This window comes from Sciurus carolinensis, chromosome 6 (genome assembly GCF_902686445.1).
Source record: "Sciurus carolinensis chromosome 6, mSciCar1.2, whole genome shotgun sequence".
NCBI classification, from domain to species: domain Eukaryota; kingdom Metazoa; phylum Chordata; class Mammalia; order Rodentia; family Sciuridae; genus Sciurus; species Sciurus carolinensis.
In genome coordinates this window covers 160,496,866-160,516,616 of record NC_062218.1, presented here as the reverse complement: position 1 = coordinate 160,516,616, position 19,751 = coordinate 160,496,866, and the positions used below count along the sequence as shown (strand labels likewise).

The 19,751-nt window shown below is 38.5% G+C and overlaps 2 protein-coding genes across 4 annotated transcripts in view; both read right to left on the bottom strand.

Annotated features, from left to right (window-relative positions):
- Positions 1-19,751, bottom strand: part of Cpeb4 (cytoplasmic polyadenylation element binding protein 4) — a 69,087-nt gene that overhangs the window by 9,697 nt on the left and 39,639 nt on the right. For 2 of the 3 annotated variants that reach the window (XM_047555104.1, XM_047555105.1), the window contains one exon: positions 2,553-2,726. In XM_047555104.1, coding sequence (XP_047411060.1) covers positions 2,553-2,726 — 174 coding nt within the window. Of the gene's footprint in view, positions 1-2,552; positions 2,727-4,425; positions 4,450-19,751 lie in introns of all 3 variants that reach the window. The other variant, XM_047555103.1, reaches the window with a different exon arrangement.
- On the bottom strand, positions 9,058-11,003 carry LOC124986624 (bifunctional methylenetetrahydrofolate dehydrogenase/cyclohydrolase, mitochondrial-like). The gene is given in 2 exon segments (XM_047555106.1): positions 9,058-10,502; positions 10,505-11,003. Coding segments are annotated over 2 exon segments (1,035 nt in total). The 3' UTR covers positions 9,058-9,966.

Sequence of the window (19,751 nt, the reverse complement as noted above, 5' to 3'; positions counted from 1 at the left end):
TTGTCCTTCCATTGCTCCAGCTCTAGAGACAGCTATTTTTCTTTTTTCCATGAAGTCCTGGTTCCTTTTAGTGGCAAGATATTTAAAAACTAACAGTTGGGTGTGCCACGGGTTCATTGCTAGTGAGTATTCATTATTTCCAAGTCTTCTCTGTGGACGAAGCTAGAAAATAAATGAAATATGCACATGTACATGCACATCTATGACTATTTCTATATCTGCATATTATAAAAACCAATGAACTGACATTAGTATTTCTAGTTCCACTCTAATATCTCAGTTTTTTTCTAGCCTTCCTTCCATGCTTATAAGTTCCCTTCTCAAGCTGAGAAATTTAGCTCCTCTCATCTGCAATATATTTATTTACTTGTTCGATATAACCAATCTTCCAGCTCCCCTGCTAGACTCCTCCACCTCCTAGCTTTGTGCTCTGGCTTGGGTTGGCCCTAATTCCTTAGACGTCATACATGCTGCTGCCAAGGCTTCTGGGCCCTCCCCACGTACATATACACACACACCCCTTCTGTAATCTCTTCCTCTTGTCCTCCCACCTCCTTGGACAGCAAGAAACCCAAGTCTGGGTGGAAGGGAGAAAGAAAGAAAGGAAAGATAGAGATAGAGAAAGAGAGAGAGAGAGAACAGGAAGGTTTGATCATATTTTACTATTAATTTAAATGATACTATTTGTGTTCCATTATACATTTGGATAACTAACAGGTAAATTCTAGGAAAATAAATTTCCATGAGATGAGACCTCTGAAAAGAGTCGGTTAAGCATGTGGAAAGGAGACCTGATGATAGGGATGACAGAGAACAAAAACAAGGGACGGGGACTACGTTCAAATTTCATCCTGGAGGAACGGTCTTCATTTCCCGGACTGTGAAGCAGGACAGTCTGTTCTGCTACACCTGTTTCCACAGTACAGGTGACTCACATGACACTGATACACAGGAGAATGATGTCAGCCAAACAAGAAAAGGAGAATCACAACCATCAGAAGAGGCAAGAGCCTGGCAGTGGGAGGTGCAGATGAGCGCCCGCCCCGCTCTACTCCAAGCACACTACAGCAAGCGCCGCCGCCAGGGCTCTCTCGCCGCACCCGAAGGGCCCTGGCCACCTGCATGTCCTCAGGTGTCTGTCCAGAGACCCAGTCCCTCTGCCTCGTCTCCACGCTGCCCTGGTGGTCGAGGGCATTTCGGTACTCCCTCGGCAACCCCACCGTGCTGAGCTTCTTGCTTCATGTCGGTGTCACATCCAAGGTGCTAACTCTTTGTGTTCATGTTGCAGGTACAGATTCATTTGGTTTTAAATGATCTGCTTCTATTTCCCTCATAAATCCTGAAATTTTTAGTACACGATTCTACAGAACAAACTATTCTCCAAGCTATGCCCTCTAACAGAAGGATGGAGAGAGATTCAAACTAAACAGAAATTTCTACAGTTTTCCCCAAGACATTTCATTGTGCAGGGGGAAAAATCCAAACCAAACCCTATGCTTATTTTCAATTTTTGGCTTTTTAGAACCATGACTGTCTCAGCCTTCCAAAAGACTGATCATCTTGTAGAAAATGATGTGGCTTGATTAAGTTTTAATCCCAGCCTAAATGGTAAGTTATTAAACCTTATTATTAGGCCCAACATATTTTTAGAGAAATTGCCTCTATTCTCTAAAACATTTCCATTCAGGAAACCAAGAAAGCAACCAAGATACGTGATCGCTGTACGGTCTACTGTGATTTTTATCTAGGGTCACTTAGATCCAGAGATGAACTGCGGATTCCTAGATAACTGGTTCCACTAAACCTCTGCATGGCTGGCTCCTTACTGAAGTCTCAGTTCAAAGGTCACCTCCTCAAAGAGGCCTTCCTTCACCACCTAGGCCAAGACTCCCCGAATCACTAGCTCAGGTCACCATGTTTGCTTTTCAATACTTACTCTGATATTTTCTTGCATGTGTACATATTTTTAATAGGCCTTTCATGACTAGAATGTCAACTCTATGCAAGCAGGGACAGTCCATCTCGTTTACTACTGTAAACAAGCCTAAGGGCCGTGCACAGCATTTAGAAAGCACATAAATATCTGCTGAATGAATGATTCCCTTTCTTGTGCAACAATTGTAGGCTGTGTTTATCAAAAGTTCATGATTAATCTAAGATTTAAAAATTTGAAACAATAAACTGTACATTTATAAAGCACTTATAAAAGGTGGCAAAGAAATAGGGAGACACAGCCGAGTTCAGCCAAGATAGGACATGGGGACAAACAGGCAGCACCGTGTCTGCTCACCACAACAGAATCAATGGAGGTCTTCCCGGTGACCTCCACTCTTTTGCACTGAGGCCAGTCCCTTCGGCAGGTCCCACAGTCCACTCCCTTACCGCCGTGAACCATGCTCTGATAGGACGTGGGACAATACAACAGCGCAATCAAGCCTGAATTCCCAAGGCAGATAAGATCGCAGCTGTAAAAACAGCAACACTATCTATGAGTTCCCTACGACATGCCACCACCCAGGCACCCTACTGTAGACAGTTTTTTCTAAAAATACCTTCATCGATGTCAGGAGGCAATCCACCCACGAACACCTTGCGAGAATACCGCTCGACTCGCTCCCCATTCTGGTGAGTGAAGCAGTGAGGGGAGCCCAGGCCACTGTGAAGAGGTTGATCCCCACGGCCATCATCCAGGAATCCATCTTCCATTGGGAATAGTGAAGACTGACCTGAAATAGAAAGCAAGACAGAAAGCTAACAGGAAATGCTGCTTGTCACTGATGACTATGCCTAAGAACAAGGAAAGCAGCAAACCCAATAAAACTGCTTTTATTTTTCTCATTGAATAATAGGATCACTTAGATATGTTCTTGAGTCCCCACCACCTTTAAGTCCCAACTGAGTCAGAGAAAGCACATGGTTAAATAGAGGACTGCTCGAGTATCCCCCTGGGACCCAGAAACCTCAGGGAGGTGAAATGGAAGTACAGTAGGAGAGAGCACTCTTTTGAAAGCAGTTGGCAGCAGACTACACTGCCTTGGCAGGGCCCCAGGGCCACTGGCAAACCAGATATGGACACTTAGTATGGAATCTGGCTATAAGATGTTAGCCACTTAAATTTCTTTAACAGATCAAATAGCACAGCCTGCATAATTTCCTCTAAGAATGGGTTTAAAATGAACAAGACAATTTTTAAGTGAACCCTCATTTTAGTTTACCTTCACTAAGGGGATACAACCAAAACCCACTTAATGTAGTTACCCAAGTTCATTGTCTAGAACATAAGAACTGTAGGCATGCTAAAGATACATTTGTTAATAGCTGAGTAATTATCAGCTTACCAAGGATGCTCTTTCTAAAAACTAGTCACTAAATTTGTTGTTTGAAAATCATATTATCCAGAATATATAAGGAGCAAAGACCAGAGATGCCACTGTGTGTAACAGTCTTCCCACATTTACCTGACAGCAAAATAGGAACTTTACACCATAACAAAATACAGAGCTACAAATAACTGCAAAATCTCCCAAGCACTGCTTTTTGTCACTGTTCAGCTGCCAATTTACATCTAGGTCTACAAAAGGAACTTGCCAATGGGTCCTCTAAAACTTATCTCAAGTGCTCTTCCTTTATCAGAACATCCCAACACCATTTTGTGGCCACTGTCTTTAACTTTCATTACTAAACACAAATAATAACAGTATCTTTATTGCACATTTATCCTAAACACCAGGTCAAGTGAAGACAAAAAGTAATTATAAAATTAGAGATTATTTTCTGATTGATCTTCAAAAATTACTTAGATTTTAGATCTTAGCTATTTAACTGTCTTCTTGCTTATAAAATGGCAAAACTATTACAGACACAAAAATAAGGTTTTTTCAGGCACCTCTAGGAAACCGGTTTTTAAAATTCCCTAACACTTCTAAAGTTTTTCCCCCCAAATGTTTGAAATTTATAGGAAGTCATTTATTTAGTTCAGCTTATTTTAGACCAAATGTTTTATGCTTACTTAGTAAAACAAGTTGACCCAAATTACTTAAGTAAAATTGACCTCAAAGATAATGAGGCATTTTGAGACTAGTCTATATTATTGCTTTTAAAATTTTTTAAATTTTTTCCTCCCAAGAAATTCCTTCAAAAAGAAAAGGGGGAAAACCTTTAGATGTAGGTAAGTTGAGTATCTAATGTAATATAGGAAAGTCATATGAATGCAAATCTAAATCCCAGTATTCTAGTAATTTGACTAGAGTTCATTAACTCCTTCAAAATACAACGCCCAGAATGCCCTCTGCGCACAGAGGCGTGGAAGGATCAGAGCTGAGCTTCCTGTCCCTCGCCCCTTCCCTTCTTCATAGGAACTGAGCAAGCCCTGGGTCTTCTCCAAATGCAACCAACACATTCAAAAGTTAGAAACAGTAGTGTTACCTCTCCTTCGCCCATATGTCCTTGCTGCATGTCAAATGAGAAGAAAAAAAAACAGAAAAAAACAAAACAGAACAAAAAAAAAAAAAAAAAAAAAAAAAAAACAACCTTTCAAACATTGTCAAAAGAATCAACTGAGATTTCATCTATCAGCTTTTGAAACAAAATCTGGTTGTATTCTTCATTCCTGGTTAATGTTTCCAAAATAAGGAACCCGAATGGTGAGAGGTCAATTGAGTGCATTTTTAAGAAGTTCTTCAAAAACATTGTAAATCTTTATGGACTTATTGTTCTAAGGGAAACTTTTGGCTGTAGTTGTTACCCAAGATTCAAACCATTATAAAACAGAAACAGCATGAAACAAGATTTAAACCAACAACTGTATCAATCATATTTTCTCAGACTTTCCTGCTCCACTAGCAATTTAGTAGATATATTGGTATTTAATTCATGTCTTTTCACCACTACAGGATAAACAACATTTTTACAGTATTTCTCAGTTCATTCCTAATAAAAAATCATAACAAATGAATCTTCAGGTAATTTAAATGCTTCTTTTAACCAGCAATTTTTTGTGACCCTATTCAAACCTTCTACCAAACCCAAATGCTGAAAAGTAAAAGACTGGGCATTATATCACCAGGTGGGCTGCAGTCAAGGGGAAAGGAAAAGGGAATTACTGAATATCCAGGAAATGGCAGCGCACACTTTACATTAGGAAATTTTGGAGAAACAAACTGGCACTCAAAGCCCAGATGGTCAAAGGCCTCGTTTCTACACAACAAACAGTCCGTAAATGCCCTGTCTTGCTAGCACTATGGATAACAGCACCAAGGGCCTGACCTCAGGAACTAGCAACCTCATAAACTATAGGGCCACACACGCAAACACTAATGATAATGCACCATGCCTGTTGCTACACAGTGGTCCCCTCATCCCTGGTTTCTGTCCTACAGCTTCAGTTATCAGCTGTCCACCTCAATCCAAAAATAATAAACAGGAAATTCCAGAAATAAAACAATTCATAAGTTTTAAACTGCACGATCTGAGTAGCATGATGAAATATGAACCTTCCCACTCCATCCTGCCTGGGAATTCACCTAGAGAATTCAAGCTGTATGTGCTACCTGTACTTTGTCACTTTTGAGATGTATTTTCAGAGAGACAGATCACATTCACATAACTTTCATTATAGTATATGTTATAACAGTTCTATTTTTATTATTGGTTATTGTTGTTAATCTCTTACACTCAATCTACACATTAAATTTTATCATATATTTTTGTGTACATATGGCTATAAATATATTTTAAACATAGTATATGTAGGGTTCAGTAATGTCCCTGGCTTCGGTCATCTATGGGGTCTTGGAACATATCCCCTATGGATAAAGAGGACTGACTATCCTAGTTGTACCGTTGGTGTGACAGAATAAAAGAGGAGGAGCAACTGAGGCCTGGCAAAGCCACAGGTCGAGGTGCTATAAAGTTCAGGGAGAGGCAGCCAGAACAGAAGCCTATGGCTTGGCTAGGAAAGAGGTTTAATAGGATGACGGGATAGGTTTTTGAGTTAGAAGGTATAGAGCCTTTAAGAAGTCACAATACAAAATGGTTATGGCTTTCATTCTTAGCCTTCTAGATAAGTTCTAAGTAAGTATAACTTAGAAGTATCGCCAGGGTATTTTCCAAAATGAAATTATATCTCATATCAAAATATACTTCTACCATGAATAGATAAAACTGGATTTCACCAAAGTACCTGATTAAGCAGATTAAAACAAAATAAAACCTTCCTTGAGGAAAACCTCATAGGTTTTAAGTTTAGGAGTAATAAGTATTTTCCAACTCAAAAGACAGAGAGAGGTTAGAAAGAAGCAGATGGCTGCATAAGAGCCTGCTATTTATACAACTGTTTTGAAGACAAGGAAACTTGAAGAAACAATGATTTGAAGATCTTGATTCTGTCTATCTTAAAAAGAAGATTCATGCTGCTTGGATTTCTGCAACAACAGATACTTAAAGAGTAGGCTTTCAAAAGATACAAAGCTGATGTGAAAAATGCTCATAACTTCCATTTAATAATGTAGTTTCAGGAATAGTAAGATCTGGAAATCAACAGCTAAAATAAAACATCCTCAAAATCTTCAAATGTGTACTTTCAAAATTTGATAAGTGTAACACAAAATTAAGCTGGTTAATATGGAGGAATTCATCATTAGATGCTGAGGCTAAATATCTAAAAACTATGCAGACATTGTCCTGCACAACAGGAAAAGTCAAGCACAGGTGTGTAATCCTTGCAAACTATAAAAACTGCCTGATCAAACAGATAAAGTTAGTTAAAGTTGAAAAAAATAAAAACAATGACATTCTGGAACATGCAAAATGAGAATGAGTAAATTTTTATTTCCACTTATTGTAATAGTTTATACATTATTTTGTGTAAATATTGACATATGACATAAGGAAAAGTAAACCGTGAATTCAGTGAATTGTCCATGAAGTAAACATATCTATGTAACCAGGACAGAATGCTAAATGGTGCCACTCTACCCCATGTTTAAAAGATGTACTAAATACCCTCTTCTTATTTATTTCAAATTATATTTGAAGCAAACATATTCGATGAAATACTTGAAACACAGATTCCCATCACTTTTCTAAGGAAAATGGCAGAAAGATGTCTAACCTTATGACTATAAAGTGCTGCTTGCTATCGGAGGTTTACAAGTATCTGGGGAAGTAGCAAGGAACAAAATGGCTTTAATTATGTTCAAAGAAATATTTTAGGAAAGTTCTGAGTTAGCTGAAATAAACTCTGCTCAGAATTTTCCTTTAATTATTTAAGAGTAGACTAAAGATTGAAAAATACAAGTGTGAACACCACTGACTAAAAATCTCCCAGTCCCCATCAGAGTTAAAACGAATGCTGTAGATATGTGTACCTGATATTATTTTTATTACTGAGCTTTGCTATATGAAGTCCTCAACAATTTACATTCAGGATCAACAGGAGTCAAGTATGTTAAAATGGGTTTTAAGCATTATTTATAATTTCTGGATACATGCTATTAGATGTATTAGTAAATACTTTATTTCTTTTTTTTTTTTTTTTTTTCAAGTTTACAAATGCATGTACTTTTTCTTCACTTTTTAAGACAAATGACACTAGTTATTTAACATCTTGAGTACCAGAATAGGTAGTTGCCACTGTAGTCCTGGGCCTAGTATAGTGCCTGGTTCATAAAAAATTCTCAATAAATGTTCATTAAATTTAACCTCAGAGCTCCCTTCCAAGTAATACTGCCAAGAAGTAAAGCTCTAAACTTCTACCTGATAGCAAAATTATTTAGCTGTTCACTAATCCAGAACCATCCTGTTTAAGTACAAAGTCTTTATCTTCATCTGTACCAATCCTGGGAGAGCTAACAATCTACCCTTAACATTTAAGTTTTAAAGCCTGGCTGATTTGAAATAGCACTGTCCCCATTAAATTGTAGAAATGTTATGGGTTCAGGAGTAAATGTGCTTGATTAATAAAACAAGCTGGAAAAGTATGATGTTAGCTTTTTGTTGTAAATTGATCCATGCAATTTTTACCTTATATATCCTTTATATTTTGTATATACATGAGCATTTTAATTTTAATAGTCTTTAACAGGGTGACATGTTATTTCTCCATGCAGTAATTTTTTCCACTTTTAATGTAACTAAAATTCAATAAAACTTAATCCTGCCTGCTCATCTGACTCCATGTTTAATAATTTCGGTAAGTTAGCAGGCAATAGACTTAATAGACTTAAGCTATACCTCACGTACAAAATCTCCATCAAACTAGCAAAAAAAAAATAAAGCAAGTCAGCAGAGGAACAAGGAAGAAGCAAGTCAACTCCAGAAAGTTCTCTCCCTTCCGGCTTCAGGCTGCCTACAGCAGGAGCTACTTGCAAGAAAGCGCAGATACACAGCTGTGATTCAGCATACCCAGGGACCTATCTCAGTGTCAGGATGTGCACCACACCTTCCCTAGTCAAACTTATAATTTAAACACACGTGCATACACATGCGTGCGCGCACACACACACACACACACACACACACACACACAGGGTGGGTAGGGATGGCAATGGAGAAATAAACTTACTATGTGTGTATTGAGAACAGCAAGGAGAAAATCCTCTGTAGCAATGTGTAAACTGAATGCCTGGTTTAGAAAACACTCAGAACCACTTAAAGGAATCTTACAGATTAAGTTCCTGGTTTGGCACTACCTGTTGGGATTAAGGACTAGGCTGGTTTCTTCATAGTTCTTTAAACCAATTTGTTTAAGTTTAGAGGTTGGGTGTTACCCAATATAGAAATAACTAGATCATATTCAATGAGAAAAATTCACTCTGGTTAGGTTACAACTAAGACAGTGGTAGGAAGACAGTATTTCAGAAACATTCCACACCAGATAAATGTGTTTTATTTAAAAAAACCAACAACAACAAAAAAAAAAACCTTTAAAAAAATGCACACACATACACACACACAAAAAAGAACCCCTTTTATCAGAAAGTCTAAATTCAATATTAACTCAAGCTCTTTAAAATCTTTCAGGAAAGATGACAGAAAAGAAGGCAGCTATGACAATTCTTTGGTGGAAAAGTTGCATACTTACACCAGCTGCCCGATGATTATCAAGCCCAAGTTTTGGTTTTCAAAAATAGGTTTCAAGACATATCAAATAAACCATGCAGATACCCACTATCAATACAAAAACTGAATAATAAAGTTTAAGAATGTAGCAAAATGGATTTAGCAAAAAGGATATAGTCAAATATGACAATACACACAAATAATTTATAAAACAAGCCTTTCAATCCTAGAAAATGCACAAGGGAGAGAACTCACTGAAGGCTAAGGTATGCAAAGTGAGGGTGACAGCAAATGGAACAACCCAAAACATTTCCCTAACAACTAAGCAAAAAAAAAAAAAAAAGAGCTAGTAATGTTTTTCTTTGTTCCAGCCAATTCAGTTCTCTTCAGATAGATTTGGTTATTGAGCAATATGTATAAAAATTATGGTGATTTTTTTTTCTCCACTCTATTACCATTTCTTTCTTTCCCCTAATTTTTTTCCCTCTAACATTTTTTTTTTTTCCTTTGGTTTGACCAGTTGAACTCAAAAGGCCTGGAACCTAAAATGTATCAACTCTTATTGGAAAAGCACTTGGGAAATGCAATCCTAGAAAAGGCAAAGTTTTAACCGAAGTGGCTTGACAAAGTTAAGCATCCATTCTTGATGTGACAGGGTATCCCATGTTAATCACTAGGTTAATGGCTTCTCTTGGCTAGATCACAGGATCCAGCATGACATTGGAGTGTTCCCTGGTGAGGCACTGCAGAGCCATGTGTGCACAAAACCCACCCATTTCAGCTTTCAATAAATACAAAGCATCATTTTAAACCATTTCAGTAGAATAAATTAAAAATATTGCATTTCTCGTGGCCTGCTTCATGGACTGGCTTGAAGTGCTGTTCATGGCACAGTAGACACAACAGTTAATTGGTGGCTACTCCAAGTTCTTTAGACTTCAGCACTTCCCGCTCTTCAGGCCTCAGCACTTTTTTTGCAGCAATAATAGTATTCTTCATTAGCATTGCCACTGTCATGGGACCAACACCCCCAGGGACAGGAGTGATATAACTGGCTTTCTTCCTGACTCCTTCAAAGTCTACATCTCCAACCAACTTGGGTTTAGCAGTTACAGGATCCTGAATTCTGTTTATTCCCACATCAATGACTGCTGCTCCTTCCTTGATCATATCTGCTGTGATCAGATTTGGAATGCCTGCAGCAGATATGACAATATCTGCAAGAATTGTATGCTTCTTCAATTGTTCCTTGGGAGTATATCGATGAGATATTGTAACGGTGGCATCACCTCCAGGTCTTTCATGAGCCCCATCCGTGGGTAGTAACATTGCAATGGGCATTCCAACATTTTTTGATCTTCCAGCCACAACCACATTCTTCCCTAGGGTTGGAATACCAGTTCGCTTAATTATTTCCCACACACCCCATGGGGTACTGGTCCAAAACACATTCGTCCTACATTAATTACATGAAAGCCATCAACGTCCTTGTCTGGAGAAACAGCATTGCAGATCTTTCTCTCATCGATGTGCTCTGGGAGAGGGAGCTGAACAAGCAGACCGTCTACATTTTCATCATTATTTAATTTATTGATTAAATTCAATAGCTCTTCCTCTGAAATTGAAGCTGGTTTCACAATTGTCTCACTGTTGATTCCCACATCTGCAGCGGCCCTGGTTTTGTTGAGGACGTAGGAGTGACTTGCAGGATTCTCACCAATCAGAATCACGCTCAGATGTGGCCGCTTGTTGCCGGAGGCTACCCACTCTTCTACCTCCTGCCATACTTCCTGCTTGATCTGCTGGGCCAGTTTCCTTCCAGAAATGACAACAGCTTCATTTCGAACTGCGGCCAGGTGGAAGGAATGATGGAGGAAGTGGCAGCTTTGCGTGGGCCGGAGCAGCCGGGTGACCAACGCGGACAGGAGGGAAGTTGCAGCCATCGCCAGCGCCGGTGCCCGTGCCGGGAGAGCTACTTTATTTCTAAAATGTCTTTACAGCACTGCTTATAAACGCTTTTCTTCTTATTAGCCCTGTGTTCCTCATGAAATTCCCCTTGGTAAATATTCCAGTAATCTGTGGTGCTCGACTTGCCAAGAAGGTACAGAAATACTCTTAAGACTTTCCTTTTCTCTCCACATGTATACACACACACACACATTTTGTTGTAAAAATGAAATATTATTTATCTCTTCAAAAGTATCTTTTTCTCATTTGTTGTAACAATGGATGAGTGTCCATAATATAATGCATTCATAAAAAGAAAATACCTAGTATGCAGTCATTTTAAAAGTGGCATTTGTTCATGTATTGATATGGAAAACTCTAAGATAGTCTGCATGTAGTGTCTACATATGTACTGGATGATCCTTGTGTAAACTTGAAAGTAAAAATAAACAGAGATGTGAAAATATGTATTAACCTTTTTTCTAAAACAACCACAAGATCTTGAGAGAAACAGAAAAACTAGAATAGGAAAAGAAAGAAGGCCTTTGCTTCTTGTTTCATCGATTTCTGTACTATCTGAACTCATAATTACTGTGTATGCCACACTGCTGTATTTGTTAATTGACCCTTTCTGGTTTTCTTCTTGGTAGTACCTGCATTAAAATAAACATATGTTGTACTAAAGAAAAGCATCCTTTCCTACATGAGAGCCATAATTCTGGAAGGAATAGGACTTAGGCCAGGAAAGATAAAACATCAGGAAGTGTTAGCAGGCTGCGAAGAATAGAGCCTACGCAGCCCCTCCTCTACTCCAGGCTTCCCCCTGCCCGCACCTCTCAGCCCTCCTGCTGAAAGGGAAGATGGCAAACTACCGAAGCGGGGCAGGAGGAATAAAAAGGGTGGTGTCTCAGGTGGAAAGATGCTATCACATAACTGACTTTCCTGAAGGACTAAAAAAAATGTGGGGAAACCGGGCATGGTGAGAAGTTTTTGCAGTCCCAGCTATCAGGATGGAAGCAGGAGAATCAATTGAACCCAGGAGAAGGCAACACAGAGAAAACTTATCTCAAAGAAAGGAAGTGGGGGCGGGAGAGAGAATCAGTCAAATCAGTAAATCTTAAAATTAAAAGCTCAGGTCTGATTTCAAGGTCCTTGATCCATTGTGAGTTGATTTTTGTGCAGGGTGAGAAATAGGGGTTTAGTTTCATTCTGTTGCATATGGATTTCCAGTTTTCCCAGCACCATTTGTTGAAGAGGCTATCTTTTCTCCATTGCATATTTTTGGCACCTTTGTCTAGTATGAGAAAATTGTATTTATTTGGGTTTGTGTCCATGTCCTCTATTCTGTACCATTGATCTACCTGTCTATTTTGGTGCCAATACCATGCCGTTTTTGTTACTATTGCTTTGTAGTATAGTTGAAGTTCTGGTATTGCGATACCCCCTGCTTCACTCTTCCTGCTAAGGATTGCTTTAGCTATTCTGGGTTTCTTATTCTTCCAGATGAATTTCATGATTGATTACTCTATTTCTGTAAGGTACATCTTTGGGATTTTAATTGGAATTGCGTTAAATCTGTATAGCACTTTTGGTAGTATGGCCATTTGACAATATTAATTCTGCCTATCCAAGAACATGGGAGATCTTTCCATCTTCTAAGGTCTTCCTCAATTTCTTTCTTCAGTGTTTTGAAGTTTTCATTGTAGAGAATCTTTTACCTCTTTGGTTAGATTGATTCCCAAGTATTTTTTTTTTTTTTTTTTTGAGGCTATTGCAAATGGAGTTGTTTTCCTCATTTCCCTTTCAGCTGTTTTGTCACTTGCATATAAAAATGCTTTAGATTTATGCTTGTTGATTTTATAGCCTGCTATTTTGCTGAATTCATTGATGAGGTCTAGAAGTTTTCTGGAGGAGTTTTTGGGACCCTCTAAATATAAAATCATGTCATCAGCAAATAGTGACAGCTTAAGTTCCTCTTTTCCTATTTGTATCCCTTTAATTTCTTTAGTCTGTCTAATTGCTCTGGCTAGAGTTTCGAGGACAATGTTGAATAGAAGTGGTGAAAGAGGACATCCCTGTCTTGTTCCCGTTTTTAAAGGGAATGCTCTCAGTTTTTCTCCATTAAGAATGATGTTGGCCATGGGCTTAGCATAAATAGCCTTTACAATGTTCAGGTATGTTCCTACTATCCCTATTTTTTCTAGTGTTTTGAGCATGAAGGGGTGTTGTATCTTGTTGAACGCTTTTTCTGCATCAATTGAAACAACCATATGATTCTTATCCTTAAGTCTACTGACATGATAGATTACGTTTATTGATTTACGGATGTTAAACCATCCTTGCATTCCAGGGATGAACCCCACTTGATCGTGGTGCACGATTTTCTTACTGTTTTTGGATACAGTTTGCTAGTATTTTGTTAAGGATCTTTGCATCTATATTCATCAAAGATATTGGTATAAAATTTTCTTTCCTTGATGTTTCTTTGCCTGGTTTGGGTATGAGGGTGATATTAGCTTCACAGAATGAGTTTGGTAGGGTACCCTCCTTTTCTATTTCCTGGAATACTTTGAGAAGTATTGGAATGAAATCTTCTTTGAAGGTCTTGTAGAACTCGGCTGAGAATTCGTCTGGTCCTGGGTTTTTCTTGGATGGTAGGTTTTTAATGGCTTCTTCTATTTCATTGCTTGATATTGATCTGTTTAAATTGTGTATGTCCTCCTAGTTCAGTTTGGGAGGAGCATATGTCTCTAGAAATTTATCAATGTCTTCGGCAGTTTCTATTTTGTTGGAATACAGATTTTCAAAGTAGCTTCTCGTTATGTTATGTATCTCAGTGGTGTCTGTTGTGATATTTCCTTTTTCATCATGAATTTTAGTAATTTGAGTTTTCTCTCTCCTTCTCTTTGTTAGTGTGGCTAAGGGTTTGTCTATTTTGTTTACTTTTTCAAAGAACCAACTTTTCCATAGCACAAGAAATAAAAGCAAGAATCAATAACTGCAATAGATTCAAACTAAATAGCTTTCTCTCAGCAAAGGAAACTGTCAGCAATGTGAAGAGAGAGCCTACAGAGTGGGAGAATATCTTTGCTACTCATACTTCAGATAGAGCACTAATTTCCAGAACATATAAAGAACTCAAAAACTCTACATGAAGAATACAAATAATCCAATCAACAAATGGGCTAAGGATATGAACAGATGCTTCAAGAAGAAGATCTACAAGCAATCAACAAACATATGAAAAAATGTTCATTATCTTTAGTAATAAGAGAAATGCAAATCAAAACTACCCTAAGATTCCATCTCACCCCAATTAGAATGGTTATTATCAAGAGTACAAGCAACAATAGGTGTTGGAGAGGATGTGGGGAAAAAGGTACACTCATACATTGCTGGTGGGGCTGCAAATTAGTGCAGCCACTCTGGAAAGCAGTGTGGAGATTCCTTAGAAAACTTGGAATGGACCCACCATTCCAAGGACCCAGCTATCCCACTCCTAGGCCTATACCCAAAGGACTTAAAATCAGCATTATACAGAGATCAGCCACATCAATGTTCATAGCTGCTCAATTCACAATAGCCAGACTGTGGAACCAATCTAGATGTCCTTCAATTGATGAATGGATAAAGAAACTGTGGTATATCTATATACAATGGAATATTACTCAGCTATAAAGAATAATAAAATTATGGCATTTGCAGGCAAATGGATGAAATTGGAGAATATCATGCTAAGTGAGATAAGCCAATTTCAAAAAACCAAAGAACAAATGATCTCGCTGATAAGCGGATGATGACACATAATGGGGGGTGGGAGGGGGGCAAGAATGGAGGAAGGAGGGACTGTATAGAGGGAAAAGAGGGGTGGGGGGAAGGGAAAAGAGGGGTGGGAGGGGTGGGGGGAAGGAAAAAATAACAGAATAAATCAAATCTCATTACCCTATGTAAATGTATGATTACGCAAATGGTATGCTGTTACTCCATGTACAAACAAACAACATGTATCCCATTTGTTTACAATAAAAATAATTTAAAATTAAAAAAAAAAATTAAAAGCTCAGAACTAAAAGTTGTGACTCTGTGAACAAAAGAATAAGGATGGTGGAACCAGAAAGCTTGACCCCATCACTGCAGGAAGGAGGAGTGCGGCCCAAGGAGGATGCGAAGGAGGTCAAGAGTCATTCAAATAATCTTATAAATCAACTCCTAATTTAACAGGCTCACTGTTCCTGAATTAATTCACACTTATGCTTCCATTTACAATTCCCAAAGTCATGGTGCCCTGAGCTCATATTAGCCTGTTGGTACAACAGCATTCAACACACATAAGCTATGGTAGGGATGTGCACTATTAACTTGTAAAGAGTTACCCAAGAGGAGGGCAACTCTAGTTTCTGTCTATCACTAATCCCCAGTTTATTATAAAAATTTAAAAAGAAAAAGGAACAAATGAGAGGCCAGGGGAAGATATCATATGCCTATGTGCTGGTAATCTCCCCCTTTCTCAGAAGCAACTCAAATGCCATCCTTAATTTGATCTTCAGCAGTTCCTCTGGGTTTTCATTACTGTTCTAACCTAACAACTGCAGAGGACAAGAGTTTACAAAGCTTTTTCATATCACCTTTTTCATGAAGGGTTCTTTCAAAAGGCCCTGTATTGTAGCAACCAGGACCATATAGTACATTTTCAGCACCTATCATTCACACTTCTCCTGGGTAAATGATATGCTCCTTTTTAATAGATTTCTGTCCCCACCCCAAGCAGATATCTCCCCTCCTTTCATTCCAAAGAACTATAGTTAATGAGGTGTTATTCTATACTAGCCTTTAAAAATTGTCTCACTAATCTCCTCCTCTGGAACAAGCAAATATTTAGTTGATACTTCTAAATTAATAGATATCCTTAGAAGATATAAATCTGTTAAAAAACTAACATTTTTCTGTTGTTTGATAACTTTTGGTGATCACAAGGTTCATTTCTGAAGAAGATAACACTAAGGCTACAGGAGTGGAACCGGAGATGGGAGAGAGAGAGCAATGTCCAGCACTTGTATACAAAGGTGGTGCACCTGCATTTTTTCATTCTCCTTAAGTAAAAGGAAATGTAATCTTTCACTCTGATGTCCACCTCAGAGCTTAACCAAGTGGTGCCATGAGAAAATGGACATGCTCGCTACATTCTTGTTACGTGAAATGTGCTGTCAAAGGCATCAGTTTATAGGCTGAATTATGCCCCCAACCCACTCACAAAATTCATAGTTGAAGTCCTAGCTGCCAGGGCCTCAGGATGTGACTATACTTGGAGTCAAGGTCTTTAAAGGGTAAAGTTCAATGAGGTCATTGGGATGGGCCCTAATCCAATACAACTGGTGTCCTTCTAAGAAGAGACTAGAACACAGGCAGGCACAGAGGGAAGACCATGTGAACACACAACCGTCTAAAAGCCAAGGAGAGCATTCAAAAGGAATCACCCTGGGTACACGTCTAGCCTCCAGAACTGGGGAGACATTTGTTGTTTGAGGCACACCTTCTGCAGTACTTGTTATGGTAGCTCTAGCAAACTAACACAGCTTCCAAAGCGTAAATGGAAAGTTTGATTTTTAAAACACATTTGAAATTCAAGAATTTTCCCCCAAGGTCCCACCACCCCCCCAAAAAACTATAATAACACAGCAATAAGTTGAGTAGTTTTCTAAAATGAACACTGCAACATTCTTAGCAGTTTTTGATCATTATTTGTTGACTTGTACTGGCAATGCCTCTTAAAAGTCAAAAGTGATATATGAAGGCCAACGGGTAGCATGAAAGCTGATGACTGAGCATGGCAAAATAATAAGAAGTAATTTGATCCATGGATGAGTAAGCCCCTCTCATCTGTGTACAGGCAAATTCAAGGTTACCCCAATGTAAACTGGCAAAAATTTGTGGAAGACTGCCTTTCCTTTTTTCTTTATTTATTTAGAACTTAAACCCCATCTCTTCCCCAGAAGTTTTGAGATTGCTTGAAAATTTCAAAACAAGTTGTACAATAAAAATCACAGTAGAAATTCAAATGTGTTAAAATGTTCACGTGAGAAAGAAGCTAAAAACAGCTCTTATCTATTTTCAAATCCAAACAAAATAAGAAAGGGCTCTGGACTCAGACACTTGGAAAGAGAGCTCTTAAAGTCACAGCTAAACAGTACAGAGGCGAAGCCATCACCTCTTACAGCCGGAACAGACTGGCTATGGCAGACAAGGACAGACAGCTCCTTAGAGTTCCTTTCTACAACTACAGCGTGACACCATGAATTAGGCCATTTATTTTCAGTTCTGAGAAAAGACTGCATGGCCATAAGACGTGGAGGGGCGCACTGGGAAGTGAACCGAGTTTTAGTTCATCCATGGGTAGTAGACACAGAAAGCATGTTAATAGTGGACAGCTTTTACAACTTCTCTCAACCCCTTGTTTTGAAATTTTTTTCCTTTTCAAAATCTTTAGCACTAAAATTTGAAACCAAAAAAAAAAAAAAAAAAAATCACTGTAATTAGTTTGACCTACTATGTGCCGGGTGTCATGTGAAGTGATTTACATACATTCAACTGTCACCATGACTTCAGGAGGTGGCACATATCTATGATTCTTGAGTTTGTTTTCATTAGGCACAATGACATGAGATTTTTCAATATAGCTACCCTTGAAACCTGAACTAAAGCAAGAACAATGCTATTAAGAAATGATACTGGAATGAAATGAAGTTATCTTTACAGATAACTTCAATCAGTGATCTGCTCCAGAGGATGTTTTATAAATGAGAGTGAGGAACAAACAATGCCCACATCTAAATCAATGACTAAGGATTGGTCCCGATGCTTTCCTCCCCTGCTTGGCTTCAATTTCATGACTATTAAGCAATCTTTGCTATAATCTAGACTTTGTTACTGGAGAGAATGGGTTCATCACTCACACTAGCATCCAGCCTACCTGGAAGTGTTCTTCTTCCTTATAGATGAATACCCTGGCATCTGATCCTAGCTGGCTGGTCACTAAAATCTAACACTTGGTCACATCTCTTCAAATCAAGGCTAGACCAGGGCAAGGTCTCACACTGTCATGCCTGGTTTGAGGAGCCAGCACGTTTTCTCACAATGACATCTCTTTTTGTTCTTTATTTATTTTCATGTCTTTTGGTTTGAGACAATGCTAACCTCAGCCAATGTACCTTTATAATAAACAAAACTTCCATGTAAGCAGCAGTAAAAACCAACCATCTAGTCCCATTCTAGAGTTTATGGACCAGTAAAATTTCAAAACATAAATATTAGAGGGGTTGTTTCCTTTGCCAAGTAAGGGTCATTAAAAATAACCTATTCATAAAAGAAAGGTTATTCATGGACAAAAAAGGAAAGGCAATCTCATAATCATAGAATTTGTTTGTTTGTTTGTTTGTTTGTTTGAGGTTTGCTTTAAAGAAAAACCCACTAGAGAGTTTTTATCGCCTCAAAAAAGATGCACCCGGAAGGGAACTGATCCAACTGAATAACTTCATGAGGAGACTGGGACACAGAAGCTTTGATCCTGTTGCCTGGGAGCACACAGCAGTGAGTCACATGATGGGTGGCTGCACTTCCCAGCACCTGGACCTGAGCAGGAGTTAGTTCCCAGGAAAAGCTAAGCGTGCTACAGGGCAGGGACATCCTCTTTATCCTGATGACAGTGTCACCACTGGGTTTGGATTTGAGCCTACACACTCTTATGTTAGAATATTATATCATGGCATTATTATTATATATTATTATTATCATGATTTATGCTGGAATCCTATGGCATTGCTTTGTCTTAAAATTATGACTATGATGATATTATTTCTAGCACTATAGCAATGAAGAGACCACAGTGTAAGACCACACTCTCATCAATCAAATCCCCTTCCAACAGTTCCTGGCTCGACAAGCCTACATCCCGCAGCACACTGACTTTACACACTAACCAAAAGGAGATGCGGTCACAAAACTAATTCTCAATTCTTCATTCACCACATACCATAGACAAGGTTTATTTGTGTTTTTTGGTTTGTTTGTTTTTGTTGTTGTTGGTTTGTTTTGTGGTTATTGTTTGGGGAATAATGAGCTTTGGCCAAGGGGGAGACATTATCAACACATCAACAGTAAATGAGAAGAAAAGAAGTAAGCAAGACCTCTGTATTCTACTCAGCTATGCTCAACCAGGACAGACGCTCTGAACTTCTTTAATTCTGTAAGGAGATGCCTCCCTGTAGAGCTCGGCTCGCTTCTGCACATGCACTCATTAGCACAGGAGTAAAATTTAGAACAGGTAATGAGAGACTCTATGGAAGGTACCATAAAAGCCAACAAACTTCATTTTCCCGACCTCCTTTGGCAGCAGTGAGTGACCTTGTCTTTCCCAATGTCAAGCACTGTGGTCTCGGGCTGCCTCTGTCTGGTTTCAGATCTCTGATTATCCTCTTTTTTCTGGCACAGTTTTTCAGCAACACAGAAATGGCTTTTATGTTGACATTTCAAAGGTCATTCTACAGAAGCTAACGTTCAATAAAGTTGGCCTTTATCTATCATATGGGATTCTAACTTATTGTCAGCAATTTCAAAATAGGGAATCAGCACTCAAATTTTCTTAAAAGTTCCTGTCACAATTTTAATGGAAAGAATTATTCTTAAAATAGTTGATTAGCAGCAACTTGCAACTGTCATTACAGAACAAATTACTGTCATTTCTCTATTAG